The sequence below is a fragment of the Ovis aries genome, chromosome 6, assembly GCF_016772045.2.
Source record: "Ovis aries strain OAR_USU_Benz2616 breed Rambouillet chromosome 6, ARS-UI_Ramb_v3.0, whole genome shotgun sequence".
NCBI lineage: Eukaryota > Metazoa > Chordata > Mammalia > Artiodactyla > Bovidae > Ovis > Ovis aries.
This window is the reverse complement of record NC_056059.1, coordinates 36,615,381-36,631,556: the sequence shown is the minus strand read 5'-3', so window position 1 is coordinate 36,631,556 and position 16,176 is coordinate 36,615,381. Positions and strand designations below refer to the sequence as shown.

General features: G+C 37.2%; 1 protein-coding gene across 23 annotated transcripts in view; it reads right to left on the bottom strand.

Annotated features, from left to right (window-relative positions):
• The window catches only part of FAM13A (family with sequence similarity 13 member A), a 340,765-nt gene that overhangs the window by 63,520 nt on the left and 261,069 nt on the right, over positions 1-16,176 (bottom strand). For 12 of the 23 annotated variants that reach the window (XM_060416890.1, XM_060416884.1, XM_060416886.1 and 9 more), the window contains one exon: positions 1,521-1,565. The exons of 5 other annotated variants lie outside the window; for them this stretch is intronic. In XM_060416890.1, coding sequence (XP_060272873.1) covers positions 1,521-1,565 — 45 coding nt within the window. The remainder of the gene's footprint in view (positions 1-1,520; positions 1,566-16,176) is intronic. 6 more of the 23 variants (XM_060416885.1, XM_060416887.1, XM_060416894.1 and 3 more) reach the window with 1 other exon arrangement.

Genomic DNA, 16,176 nt, shown 5'->3' with positions numbered 1-16,176 from the left:
TGTAGTCTGACTTGGGCGTAAGAACTTTAATATCTTGAACTCCATATCCCAACAATTTGACATGACCTAATAGTGGTACCTAGGGATCTAAATAAATTAATATATACACACATACCAAACCCACAGCTTTTCCAACACTATACAAGTCACGTAAGAAGTAAAAGTTGTTACGAAACAAACAGGCAAGAACACGTCTGTCTTGGCATAACTCTAGAATCTCTTTAAAATTCATAAAGATAAGAGAGATCAAATCTGCCCTCTGATTGCTCCCTTGTCTAATGAGGAGAAAAAAATCCCAGGCAAGAACACTGGAGTGGATAACCACTCCCTTCTCCAGGGGATCTTCCCATCCCTGGGATCAAACCCCGGTCTCCTGCACTGCAGGCAGATTCTTTACCATCTGAGCCACTGGGGAAGCCCTATTAGATCCAAATGTATGCTAATTAGTGCCTCTTCTAATTCTTTTCTCTTCCTCCTTATCATACCACCTGATATCACACCACTCCTCTTCCCCCTTATCTTTGCTGCTGAAGATGCTCCAAACGGCCCACCCAGGCCCCAGCAGTGTCATATGGCTGAGGCACAGTGAACAGTGTGGCCAGAGTAGTAGGTGGGGGTAGATAACTGGAATTCTGATTTTCGTGACTAGTGGAATTAAAGTGGAATTAAGCACCCCACTCCAGTACTCTTGCCTGGAAAATCCCATGGACAGAGGAGCCTGGTAGGCTGCAGTCCATGGGGTCGCGAAGAGTTGGACATGACTGAGCGACTTCCCTTTCACTTTTCACTTTCATGCATTGGAGAAGGAAATGGCAACCCACTCCAGTGTTCTTGCCTGGAAAATCCCAGGGACGGGGGAGCCTGGTGGGCTGCCGTCTATGGGGTCACACAGAGTCGGACACGACTGAAGTGACTTAGCAGCAGCAGCAGCAGCAGTAGAAGCAGTAGAATTAAAAGGAAAAAGACATGCAATGGATGTAATTATTAATAGCAGAGTACTGCCACTGCCCAGAGGGAAAAGGACTTGTTGCCATCACTAACTTCCTTCCTCTGCTGTGTTCTATCAGCCTGGGAAGTCCCCAACACAGTGCCCAAGGCTTATTTAACCTCAGACACCTAACACTATGCTTAGTGTATTGCAGGTGGTCAATAAATGGAGGCTGATTAAAACAAATGAAGGAAGAAGTAAAATTATGTTCATACCTTCACCTTTAGTGGCAAGACACTTCTTAAATCACAAAGACTGCTTTGCACATATTAACTGACTAACATTATTTTGACTGAAATAAACAGAAAATCTCACATGGCCAAGCTCTCTCCAGTCCCACGCCCACACAGAAACTCAAATAGGAACACTTCTTATTTAGTCTTTTCCTCTGGGTAGTCAAAAAATCATCACTGGTTATGTACTGTATTAATCTTCCAATGCAGCACACCATTAGAATAGCTTTTTTTTTTTTTTTTTTTTAACTGCTTAGTAAGTGAAAGGAGGGGAAAAAAGCCCAAGCTGGACCACTTACTCTCCAGTTGTTGACACACTGCTGACTTGGGATACGTGGGCACTGCTGAAAAAGAAGCAAAAGAAAGGAAGTCAGATTAAGCAGAGGACCAGAGCCTGTGAACCAAACATATGAGGGGATCCTGGGCTGAAACTATTAGCCAGGCCCTGAGCAGCCCTCATGTGACATTTTATCACCCACTGACAGATGCTGGTTTCTCCTGTCTCTAGATTAGAGATGGCCCTGGGTGGTTAGTTTCAGACAGCATTTTTTTCTCCATTTTAAGATGTCCACGACAGATAGTTTCAAAAGCGATCTCGGCAAAACCATCTCTACCTCTCAGACTACTGCCGTGGTCCTCAGTCCGGGGTCTTCCCACTTTCCTAAATGTTAATTGCGGCTGACTGCTTTTCTGTTTTTAGCTCCCCCAGCCCAAGTCCATCTCTCTTGCCCATTCCCTTCAGACCTACAGACAGGAGCATCTTCTTAAGACTGCTCTAAGCATTGGGCAGGGGTGGTGGGGGAGGCAGGGAACAGGGAACAAACACTGTTTTCTCCAGGACTCTACCTGAGCCACCTCTTCTGCCTAAGTTCCTCACGATGAAAAAACACCTCGAGTTCCATAATGTTTCATCTTAATGCCTAATTTATAGCCCTTCTATCGAGCATTTATAAACTTCCTCAATTTTCTCATTTTCTCCAAATCCTGAATTCTTTGAAAGTATTGAAAAGTAGTAAAAGAAAAAAAAAAGTCAATATAAATTGGAACAGTGAAATGCTAGAATACTGATTTGTACCTTAGCACAGTGAGGGTGCAGGCTGGTGGCTGTTCTAACTGCACCAGAGGCAGTACTCTCTCACATTCTGCCCTGTAGTGCTTACTTGCGTTGTAAATCAAGATTCAAAGGTATCAGATTAAGAAAAAAAATCTTTTGTGCATGCCAAACTACCGTTTTGCCTAACAAATCTAATAGTTCTCCCACTTTCAATTTCCTCTTTGTAAAAGACACCTGCAGAGAATACAAAGTGCTAATAGCAAGATCAATATTCATGGCTGCCTTTCAATCGTTCCAGGCATTATTTATACTACAGGATTTTCAGCATATGAATGTGCTGCTTCTTCCATATACGTCTCATCTCTTTCCGTTTAGAATCTAAGGGACTCTATAACATTTCTCATTTTTTGTCATGACACTAAGTACCACCAGCAGCATACCCAATACAGCAGTCATTATCCTAGAGGTGATCAACAGACACTCACTCTTCAGCCTCAGAGAATCCCTTTAGCTAAAGCTGTAGCTCTTTGTCATGGCCACAGACCATAGCCAAATCCCAGAAAACCTGCACAGAAAATGCTATCGTGTAGTTATGAGAAACTTATGAGAAGAATCTTCATTAATAAATGAATGAATGAACAAACAAACATACCCTAATGATTACTGAGTGCTCACTATGTTTCAGACATTGTGCTAAGTATTGTTTACACCGCTTTTCTCATTTACTGTTTACAATAACCCCATGAAGGAGGTAGGTACAGTTGTTTTCTTTTCCGTGTTTTCAAATGAAGAGGTTAGAGAGGTTAAGTAACTCACTCACAGTCACAGAGTCAAGAAGTAGATGAGCTGGAATTTGAACCAAGAGTTTTAGCTTAAGAGTCTAAGCTCCTAATCACTACACTAGACTTTTAATCCATCATTCACTAGAAGAAACACTCACTAGAGTCATCTTCGTATATGGAGGCATGGACTTAGGTATTTAAACTTTGCTTTTAATTACGATTTCTGTCTCACAATGTCTGCTATTCAGAGAGGTTTCCAGGTTACATAACCAATAATAAATCCTTTGCTGCTCTCTGTCCTCAGCTGGAACGGGCAGTCCTGACTTTTGATGCTTTGTGGCTCACCCTCTGTAAATTAAACACTGTATAATTTAGTCCTGTACTCCACTTTTCATGCAGTTACGCAACCTTGCTTTTGGGAGCAGTGGCCAGTGTGAATAATGACTCTGGGAGAACCTAGAGGAGGGGAAAGAACATAGATCTGCTAAGATACTAGAAACACAACAGACAATGTTAAGTGCAGTCAGCCCGTCAGCCAGCCACGCCGTCTCAGAAGGAAGATACATTTCCTCTCCTTCCTTCTGCACGCTTTTGATCTGATCTTCTTTTTGTTTATTTAAGCACACAATGGCATTTTTATATTCCTGTTTGGTGAGCAGGAAGGAGAAGATGAAAAATTGTGGGGAAGAAACAGAGAAGGGAATGACAATAATCGGGACCAGGTTCTGAGATTCGTAACTCTCTGAGTAGGTGCTTCTCAACGCTAATGTGCATCAGCATCACCTGGGACCCTGCTCACACACAGGTTCTGATTCAGTAAGTCTAGGTGGAGGGAAGGCGAAGCTGGGATTTTGCATTTTTAACAAATTCCCCAGTGATCGTGATGCTGTTGATTTGTGGAAGAAGACATTGATTAGCACGGTTCTAGATCCTTGCAACTAAAATTCATTACAACTTCAATGATCTAGATATCACAACCACAATTTTTTTTAATTAAAAAAATTTTTTTTATTGGAGGATAATTGCTTTATAGAATTTTGCTGTTTTCTGGCAAACCTCAACATGAATCAGCCATAGGTATACATACAGGCTTTTGAAACTCCCTCCCTATCTCACCCCACTAGGTTGATATAGCGCTCCTGTTTCAGTTTCCTGAGCCATACAGCAAATTCCCGTTGGTTATCTATTTTACACATGGTAATGTATTTTTAAACATTCTAAGTGCTTTAGATACGATTTGGAAAACTTACTCTGTTAATAAAAGGCCATACATCAAAATTTTCCTCAGAGCTTAAAGAAAAATGACCAGAGCCATTTAAATTAGTTTTAAAGAGCCTTTCTCAGGATGCAAAATACATGAATAAATCAATAATGACTTAGTAATTAAATCATATTGATTTTTGCTAATACACTTCTCTTAGGTCAAATTTATAAAAATTTATATTTTTGTGTTTCTGTAATAGGCCTTTGAAATTTTTGATACTACTTAACGTGTCCATACTTCCAGGCTTTTTTAAAACAGAATTTTTCTAAAGAAAGTATTCTGAAAAGAGAATGTTTTCCACTGGGAATCAGAAAAGAGAGGTTCCGGTTGTAAATCTGTAGTTAATTAGTGGCAATCATAGTCAGATTATTGGTTAGCTTGGCTGCTTTTGGGATTTTCTTCATATAGAACATGAAAGCCTTGGCTAGTGATCTCTGTGATTTTCTTCGAGCTATAAAAGTTAATAAGATGATCTCAATTTACAGTTTATTGCCCCAAAGTCTAAAACATTACAAAAGGTTATAACTGCATATTTAGTTTTATGACAGTGTCAGTCACAGTTAAGGTTTATCAGATTCCAAAATGGCTTTGGTCAGGTATCCAATCACGTCTACAGTTTCTGTGGGATATGCTTAACAAGTTATGAAGAGCAAGATTTCTAAGAATATTAATGTCAGAAATAGGGACTGCTTTCATAGTTATCATTGGCTCACGGAGGTAATTTTAAGACACTAATAAAAAGGCAATAAGCAAATAAGCTAAAGTGAAAGACTTCCATCTACATGCAGCTTTTTATCTCCGGCAGAGAGCTAAGAATAATGAATTTTCTTCAGAGCCTTTGACTGATTTGCTAAGAAAATCTTTTATTTATGCAATATAAATACGTGAATATGGAAGAGTTCACTTCCTAATGTTGATGAAGGAATTATTCAAAACTAAAAAAATAAGCACATGCGCAAATCCAGCATTATGGTCAATTTCATTACCCAAGTCTACTTAAGTGATAATGCAAGTCAATGTTCTCCTGGTATGGTCATTCAAAACAGATAGTAAGTCTACTCTGAAATATATTCTATGACATAGTTAAATATATTCATTCTTTATTTCTATTAGCAAAACATTCTTGAGAAATGATTATACTCAGCAATATTAGTCTATAAAATTTACATGTGATTAGATGCACAGAACGCTTGTTGACAAGTGATTAATTAGATCTCTTGACTTGAAATAAAGAAAACTTCCAAATCTACTGAAACCAGACATCTTGAATAAGCACGTGCTCTCTTTTTCTGTCTGTCCTTTAACTTCACCATGTTCTCTTTTCTAGGGTGTGTAAAATCCTGCCCATAAAATATTGTTTTAATGGGAACCATTAGGTCTAACAGAATTATCCTTTTCCTCTAGAAGATAATACTTATATTCTCTCAATTTTTTTTTAATGAGTAAGAATTTAAAAGACAATTATGTGATGTCTGTTTCAACTTAAGGATGAAGATCCTGTAACTAGTCATCAAAATAAAATGAAACTTTTAATTTGCTTATTTAACAGAATACAGTATTTTTAGTATCATCTGAAAATACTAAAAGTTGATACACAGTATCAACATCATAAGATAATTACAGCATTATTTCCTTGTAACTGTATAATGGATTTCTAAATTATTTCCATGATTTTAATTCAATTTTCTACAGTGTCTTATATTAAAACAAATACACTCAATCTTCAATATTTATTCCCTTTGCTTTAACTTTTAGTTATGATTATCATATTCAGAAATTTAAAGGAGCATTTATAGATATTTAGATTTGACAAAAATCACATCACTATTTTGTGTTATAGGATTTTTTAAAAAGCCTCATTGAAAAAAATTATATACTGTGCATACAGTATAGAACATAAGCTGAAAAGATACTACTGAGTCACTGGATGTGACTCAGGAAAAGGAAAATATTTATCCTCACATATTTTTATGGAAACACACACAACCTATCCTTTAAATTTTAGGGCTGATTTGAAGGAAAAAATTCAATTCAAATTTTGACTCTCTATTAAGTATTTTCTAATATTAAACTGAGCCAATCAAAATGTCAAAATACCTTTTGTACAGCTTCTGCCAGGCCCTAATTATTGGAGTTTTCCATTTTATATATTTGGCATGTTTTGTATAAAAAGAAATTAAGAGTCTCTTCTTTTTTTAGTTTATAGACTAAGATTTTTATAAAGCAAAATTAAGAAATGAAAAGAGAGGTCACTATATATTCTATACCCATTTACAGATGAGGAAATTGACATTCCAAGAGGTTCAGGACCTCACTCAACTTTACACAGCTCTGACTCCATCTCATGTAATGGGCTTCAGACATGTCCTTAATAAGAACATAATCCTTAGTCTCAAATAATGCTACTATTCACATAAATCTTTGACTACACATCTATTTATTTTCTTAGAGTTAAAACAGACTACTAAAAGTACTTTTTGGATTCGTGTGGCAATTTTCTTCTCAAGATTTATGCATTCCAGAAAACTTTTAATTTCATCTATGTTCATGTTTCTTCGCATAAAATGGCATGAAGTATTCTACAATCTTTCAAAAACTGCCATATCCCTCACAGCAAACTTTATTTCTGATTACTAGTATTGTTCAGTTTTCTTTTTTCCACGTTTACCAGAGGTTTTCTATTTCATTCTTTTCATTTTTATCTTTACTCTCAAAGAACAAGTTCCTGGATTCAAGTTTTAGTTCTGCTTTTTTTGTTTTCTTTTATTATTATTAAATCCTTTCAGGTTTCCAAGAGGTTGCGTTTCTTCCTTTTTATAACTTCTTATTCTGAAGGTGTAGCTGCTCATTTATTTTCAATCTTTTTAAGAAGGTACCTCTTAAAAAGAGCTTAGATCTCATTCCACAGATTTTAATATGTACATTTCCCCTTTTTTTTCCAAGCAGTTTGTACGTAAAATTTTTATTTCCTATTGGAAATTCTTCCTGCCTTTGGAGAGTTTTCATGGGTTGATTGGAAACTTTTTGTTATTAATTACACTGTGGTTAGAAGATATGGCTGCTAGTATTTCTACTTTTCAAGAATCTTTAGAGATAGCTGAGTAATTTCTTAGGAAGCAGCAGAAATGCCTAAGCCCTATTTGTAGGTTGCAAAGTTTAGTGAATGTGATGCTCCTTTATTTTAAATCTTACTAATTTTATTGAATTCTCAGTGCTATGTTATAAATTTTGTTTGTTATAGACATATAGTGGTATGTATAAGTTTGATACTTCAAATGTGTTTGCACGTTTATCTCTGTTAAGAGTTTAAATTTATATGACTTAACCACAATATTGTAAAGTAATTAAACTCCAATGAAAATAAATTAACTAAAAAAGTAAAAAAATTATATGATGACGCAGTTATTTTATACATACTTATTATTTATAACCTTTATATTTTTAGTATGAATTTTACCCAATAAAGTAAGTCTAGGTTTGTCTTATTTAATGGATTTGGCTTTAAACTCTAGTTGTTTTGATTGCTGTTTTCTTTCTATTCATATTTATCAAATAAATCCTATGTTATTAATCTTCCTGCACTATTTTGTTTTAGGTATAACTCTTCTGAACAAAACATAGTTCAAGTAGTCATTTAAAAATAGCATTTTTAGCTATTATCAAAGCATTTAATATACTTACACAGTTGTAACTGAAATATTTGTTACAGCTTTGCATTTTGATTTCTGTTTTATAATTTGGAGCTCTCTTTTCCTTTGATTTCTGTCTCTGCTCTTCTGAGGTGATTGGGGATATAGGAGTCCTACGCACAATTCTAGTTGTCTCTCTTACCCACACATCTATAACTATCAAAACTGAAACAAAAACCCAACCAACAATCAACCAGAAAAGCCCCCTACAACTCCTGACTCCTGCTTCTACTCTCTGAACTTCCATGCAAGAAATTGAAAATTTCATTACTGTCTTTGGTCTTCCACTAATGATTATAATCAGGTTTCTACTTCTTAATTAAAAAATATATTTTTTAGATTCACCTCACATTTAGCTAGGTATATAATAAATAATACAATGTCTTTTGTTTAGTCATGCCCAACTCTTTACAATCCCACGGACTGTATAGACTGCCAGGCTCCTCTGTCCATGGGATTTCCCAGACAAGAATACTGGAGTGGATTGCCATTCCCTTCTCCAGGGGATCTTCCTGAACCAGGAATTGAACCTGGGTCTCCTGCATTGCAGGCAGATTCTTTACCAGCTGAGCCACCAGGGAAGCCAGTAACTGGGTATATATTGACACTGATTTCCACTTCTATTAATAGAAGTATGCATACTTCTCACGGTTCGATCCCTGGGTCAGGAAGATCCTCTGGAGAAGTTAATGGCAACCATCTCCAATATTCTTGCCTGGGAAATTCCATGGGCAGAGGAGCCTGGAGGGCTACACTCTGTGGGGTTGTGAAGAGTCGGATATTGCTGAGCCTGAACAGATGTACTTCCAATAATATAAGTATATATTAACTTCTATTTCTATAAGTATGGTTTCCTTCTTAGAATCACAATTTTCAGGTTGGCTTTCCAATCTCTGATTTTCATATCTAACATAATTTTTCTCATAGTTTTTTTTTCTTTATCCTTTTCTTCATTTTGGAAGAACTTCTCAAGTTTCTCTCTCATCATGAACTTGATTTATTTCAAATACTCTCTGCTCTTTACTGCCTTCCAGTTTTAAAAATGTCTGCAAATACATTTCTAGGCTACCCTCTCCCTTATTTCAGCTGTTCTTCTGTATCTCTAGCCTTTTAATTCTAAACTTATTCTCCCCTTACAGGTTCCTACTTGTGTTTCAAAGAGGTTGGTTATATCCTTGAGCATTTTTGAGAATAGCAGTAGCAAATACTACTTCCCAAGTTTTCTTCTGAATCACACAAAAAGCAATTCTCTGAAATCTGTTTCTACTCTTGAGTCCTTAGAGCAAATCATTCTTTCCCTTAGTTTGTAATTTCGCTTAATAGGTCCCAAATAGTTCCTTCCGCTTAGTGGTTCATAAAGGGAAACAATCAACTCAGGCAGAGCCCTTATCAAACACCTGGCTGGGCATATTGTTCTGAGTTTACTTCACTGTCCCTTGGCTATGGGCAGATGCCTCCTCTTGGATGTAGACTTTAAAAGCCAGGATATGAGTCTACCCTTGGACAATCTACAATGCATATTTGAGTGGACTTGCTGTTTGGACTTGTCCAATTTATGATTAAGCTGGAGAATCAGAAACAAATTTGTACTTTGTCTTTGAGCAGTGTACACTTGAAAGAATGCATTAAATCCAATAATCTCCCTTTCTCAAATGCCTTTGTTAGGTAACTGAGCACTTCAGGGGGATGCCCCCTCCTCTCTATTGTTTTGTGGACTTAATGTTCTAGTCTCTAAATAGGAGATGAAAAAGAATACACAACTCAGATCTGGATGGTTTAGAAAATAAGTTTGTGTTCAGCTGGGGGAAATGTCACTTGCTTTTCTGGTCAGCAGTAAACACTGGAAGGAATCCAAGTCAGTGTTTTTGCCTTCCTTCTCTCTTTGTGGTCACTGTGTTGTTCAGATGGTGCAATATGAAGCTCACAAGGCCAGAGAACATTTCTCAGTCCATCCCCATTGATGGTGTGATCTTTGACAAATGTCTTTCTTCTTTATCATTGTTATAACACTGTCTCTAGTTTTGGTCTTTGTATTTAGGTTGGTGCAAAAGTAATTGCAGTTTTGCACTGTTGAACTTTGTTGTTTGATATTGGAATGCATTCTTAAATGTGGTTATATTATACATCATTTTAATGTGTATTTATTGCTTTATATTATTTGTAATGACTTATTACTTGGTGTTTATTTTATATTTATTTTAGACCAGGAAATGATGCTAGACAAAAAGCAAATTCAAGCAATTTTCTTGTTTGAGTACAAAATGGGTCACAGAGCAGTGGAGACAACTCGCAACATCAACATTTGGCCAAGGAACTGCTACTGAATGTATAATACAGTGGTGGTTCAAGAAGTTTTGCAAAGGAGACGAGACATTTGAAGATGAGGAGTGTAGTGGTTGGTCATCAGAAGTTGGCAACGACCAACTGAGAGCATACACAGAAGAACTGTACAAAAAAGATCTTAATGACCCGGATAATCACGATGGTGTGATCACTCACCTAGAGCCAGACATCCTGGAGTGTGAAATCAAATGGGTCTTAGGAAGCATCACTATGAACAAAGCTAGTGGAAGCGATGGAATTCCAGCTGAGCTATTTCAGATCCTAAAAGATGATGCTGTAAAAGTGCTGCACTCAATATGCCAGCAAATTTGGGGAAGTCAGCAGTGGCCACAGGACTGGAAAAGGTCACTTTTCATTCCAATCCCAAAGAAGGGCAATGCCAAACAATGTTCAAACTACCGCACAATTGAACCCTTTTCACATGCTAGTAAGGTAATGCTCAAAATCATTCAAGCTAGGCTTCAATAGTATGTAAATTGAGAACTTTCAGATGCACAAGCTAGATTTCGAAAAGGCAGAGGAACCAGAGATCAAACTGCCAATATCCATTGCATCATAGAAAAAGCAAGAGAATTCCAGGAAAACATCTATTTCTGCTTCATTGACTACACTAAAGCCTATGACTGTGTGGATTGCAATAAACTGTGGAAAATTCTTGAGGAGATTGGAATACCTGACCTGAGAAGCCTGTATACATGTCAAGAAGCAAAAGTCAGAACCAGACATGGAACAACGGACTGGTTGGAAATTGGCAAAGGAACACGTCAAAGCTTTATATTATCACCCTGCTTATTTAACTTATATGCAGAGTACATCATGGGAAATGCCAGGTTGGATCAATCACAAGCAGGAATCAAGATTGCCAGGAGAAACATCAATAACTTCAGATATGCAGATGATACCACTCTAACGGCAGAAAGTGAAGATGAACTAAAGAGCCTCTTGATAAAGATGAAAGAAGAGAGCCAAAAAGCTGGCTTAAAACTCAGCATTCAAAAAATTAAGATCATGGCATCTGGTTCGTTCACTTCATGGCAAATAGGAAAATAATGGAAACAGAGACACACTTTATTTCTTTGGGTTCCAACATCACTGCAGATGGTGATTGCAGCCATGAAATTAAAAGATGGTGCTCCTTGGAAGAAAAGCTACGACAAACCTAGACAACATATTCAAAAGCAGAGACATCACTTTGCCAATAAAGGTCTATCTAGTCAAAGGTATGGTTTTTCCAGTAGTCATGTATGGATGTGAGAGCTGGACCATAAAGAAGGCTGAGCATTGAAGAATTGGTGCTTTTGAACTGTGGTGTTGGAGAAGACTCTTGAGAGTCCCTTGGATTGCAAGGAGATCTAACTAATCAATCCTAAAGAAAATCAACCTAGAATGTTCATTGGAAGGACTGATGTTGAAGCTCCAATACTTTGGCCACCTAGTGAAGAGCCAACTCACTAGAAAAGACCCTGATGCTTGGAAAGAGTGAAGGCAGGGGGACAAGGGGACGTCAGAGGATGAGATGGTTGGATGGCATCACCAACTCAATGGACATGAGTTTGAGCAAACTCCAGGGGATAGGGAGTGACAGAAAAGCCTGGCATGCTGCAGTCCATGGGGTCTCAAAGATTCAGACACAACTGAGTGACTGAACAATAACAGCTGAGAGCATCACTGAAGCTGAGCCTCTTACAATTACAGGAGAAGTTGCCAAAGGACTCAGTGTTGACCATTCTACGGCCATTCGGCATTGGAAGCAAACTGGAAAGATGGAAAAGCTCAATAAGTTGGTGCCTTATGAACTGACTGAAAATCAAAAGAACTGTCATTTTGAAGTGTTGTCTTCCCTTATTCTATGCAACAACAACGAACCATTTCTTGACTGGATTGTGACATGCAAGGAAAAGTGGATTTTATATGACAACTGGCAACGACAGCTCAGTGGTTGGACCAAGAAGAAGCTCCAAAGCACTTCCCAAAGCCAAACTTGTACCAAAAAAGATCATGGTCACTGTCTGGTAGTCTGCTGCCATTCTGATCCACTACAGCTTTCAGAATCCCAGCGAAAGCACTACATCTGAGAAATATGCTCAACAAATCGATGAGATACACTGAAAACTGCAATGTCCGCAGCTGACACTGGTCAACAGAAAGGGCCCAATTCTTTGGAAAACAACTCCCCACGGCAAGTTGCACAAGTAATACATCAGAAGTTGAACAAATTGGTCTATGAAGTTTTACCTCATCTGCCATATCCACCTGCCTACCAACTACCACTTCTTCAAGCATCTCGACAACCTTCTGCAGGGAAAATGCTTCCACAACCAGAAGGATGCAGAAAATGATTTCCAAGAGTTCACAGCATCATGGATTTTTATGCTACAGGAATAAACAAACTTATTTCCCATTGGCAAAAATGTGTTGATTGTAATGGTTCCTATTTTGATTAATGAAGATATCCTTGAGCCTAGTTATAATGATTTAAAATCCACAGTCCTAAACTGCAATTACATTTGCACCATCCTAATATAAATGTCCTCAAGGTTAATCCATATTGCGCATGTGTCAAAAGTTCCTTCCTTTTTAAAGGCTGAATACTCCTCCACTGTAAAGATATTCTGCACTTTGTTTATCCATTAACTCACTGACGAACATTTGGTTATCTCCTACCTTTTGGCTATTGTGAATACTACTACTATGACTATGAGTGCACAAACATCACTTTTGGACCTTACCTTCAGTTCTTTTGAGTATATACCCAGAAATGGAACTACTGGGTCATATGGTAATTCTAAGTTCAATTTTTTGAGGAATCACCATAACTAATTTCAGTAGTGGCTGTACTATTTTACATTTCAACCAGGAATGCACAAGTGTTTCAGTTTCTTGTCATCTTCACCAATACTGGCTATTATTATTTTTTTATAGTAGCCATCCTAATGGGTATGAAGTGGCATCTCCCTGTAGATTTGATTTGTATTTTGCTGATGAATGGGGGCTTCCCTGATAGCTCAGTTGGTAAAGAATCTGCTTGCAATGTAGAAGACCCCACTTCGATTCCTGGGTTGGTAAGATCCCCTGGAGAAGGGAAAGACTACTTACTCCAATATTCTGGCCTGGAGAATTCCATGGACTTGATAGTCCATGGGGTTGCAGAGAGTTGGGCATGACTGAGCGACTTTCACTTTTACTTTGCAGATGATTAATGTTGCGGAGCAACTTTTCGTGTGATGATTGGCCATCTGTGTATGTTCTTCGGAGAAATGCCTATTCAAGTCTTTAACTCATTTTCTAATTTGGTTATTTTTGTTGCTGAGTTTTATGAGTTCTCTATCTGCTCTAGATATTAATTCCTTATCAGAGACATGATTTGCAAATATTTCCTCCCATTTTGTGAGTTGCCTTTTCATTCCGTTGACAGTGTGGTTTTTCAAATCACAAAATTTAAAAAATTTAAAGAAGTCCAATTTGTCAATTTTTTTCCTTTTTCCTGTGCCTTTGGTGTTACATCTAAGAAATCATTGCCAAATTCAATATCACGTAGCTTTTGGCCAATGTTTTCTTCTAAGAATTGTATAGTTTTAACTCTTACATGTAGATCTTTGATCTACTTTGAGTTAATTCTTGTATATAGTGTTAGGTAAGGGTTCAGCTTGATGCTTTTGCATGTGGATATTCAGTTTTCTCAGGACTATTTTTTGAAAAGACTACTCTATGGCACTTTTTGAAAATATGAAAAACCAGCCCTCTTGAGACTCAGGGTCTTGGCCAGTGAGATCCTGGCATCTCTAATGAGTTCCACATACTTCATACTATAAAGATAGTATTATTAAAGAACAGAAAAATAACAAATGCTGACAAGAATGTGAAAAAACTGTACTCTTGTGTATTACTAGTGGAAATGTACTTAAAAATACTTAAGGTGGTAAAATTTATATTATGTGTATTTTATCACAATTAAAAACTTTTACATTGTTAAAATGGCAAGTTTTATTTCTATTTTACCACCAAGAAAAAAAAGAAAAACCTTCATAAGCAGAGGTGATGTACCTCAATTTAGAGATACTGTTCTAGTCAAAAAGGACAAGGAAAAAAACAATTTTAAGTATACAGGTATCTGGGTCTAAGGACACCCAAAATACCTAGCTGACTTTATCATCTTGGGTAAAACATCAAGCAGATAATTAAATAAACAGCCTGCTTATTTGTTCTACCTTCTAGTTAGTACCCTGAAATAGGCTTATGAACAAATACAATGTCTGGTAATACACTTCTCCAAGTTATCACATCAGATAATAATGATAATTTTAAGCATTATATTATGCTTAGAAAAATAAACTATTAAGAATTTAATAAATATTACCACACACACCATCCCCCCCTACAAAATCACAAACACAGAAATTCTAGCATAAGGTGTCTGGAAAAGTAGCCCCCATGAAGCTGTCTGTTGTTGTTTAGTCATTAAGTTGTGTTTAATCCTTTTTTTTTTTTTGCAACCCCATGGACTGTAGCCTACCAGGCTCCTCTGTGGGTTGCCATTTCCTTCTTCAGGGGTTCATCTTGACCCAGGGATCAAACCCATGTATCTTGCATTGGCAGGCAGATTCCTTATCATGATCAACCCAGGAAACCCAATAGTAAGAACTTTTTACCTTAAAATGATAATTTAGAAAACATGTATTATGCTTAAGGAGAAAAGTAAATGATTAAAAATTTAATAAATGTTACTCCCCCAAATCACAAACATTGAAATTCTAGCATAGCACAAGTTGTTTGGAAAAGTAATCCCAGAAGCTATTAAAGGTGAGTTAGAAAGAATTTTTCTGCATATCAAGATAAGAGTGGTATACCTTCCAGATCTCATCCAGTGTCTATTTAAATCTGAATTTATCCAAAGCTAAATTTTTTTCTTCAACATAAATTCTGCAGTTAAAAGACTTTCATAAAATTGATGGTTCCTAGAATCTAGGAATAAAAACAAAATCCTAAATATTGAGTTTGTATACCGAACAACTAGTTTAGAAATAAATCTAACTGATGTTCCTGATTCAGGAAAACAAGAAAACATCTGAAATTCTGAAACTGACCCTAAGCAATTCCAAATCTGCTATAACAGTAATTTAGCTTCAATTTGCACCATGAGTATTAAAACTAGGGCTGAAATTGATAACAACTGTTAATTTAAGGGTTTTAGTGAAGCACAATATGAGAACGGGAGAGCAGAGGAGGATCAAGATGCTAAAAAACAAGTGTTAGGGAGAAGGAAATGGCAACCCACTCCAGTATTCTTGCCTGGAGAATCCTGTAGACAGAGGAGCCTGGCAGGCTACAGTCCACGGGGTCACAAGAGTTGGACACGACTTACTACACTGTCTTACCCCAGAGATCCTGCCACATATACCACAAAAACCAAACATCCCCCAATGACCTTGGCCCCACTGTTCCAATCACTCCCAGGTGGGAATTCAGGCACACGTCCACAGAGGTCACAGACAACATACATATGGTTCTGTTATGTCCCATATATTACCCTTTCATGTCCCAAGGAAGACATTTTCTCTTAGAGATTGTCATTTAGTGTGTCTTTAAAAAATCTTGTGTTAAACTTGCCTCCATCTTTTTCTTGGGTAAGGGCAACCCAGAAATGACCCTTTTGTGTCTGTGATGTTGCCATTCACAGCTTTGATAGGCCTAGTACAATCTTGAGAACAGGGTTGCTGTATGCTGAATGTCAGAAGGTAGCTCTTAGCTTTGCCTATCTTAGGTAGTTATGCTGTGCATTTTTTATTGGTGTACCATGTTTGATTTGTCCCTAATACCTTTGAA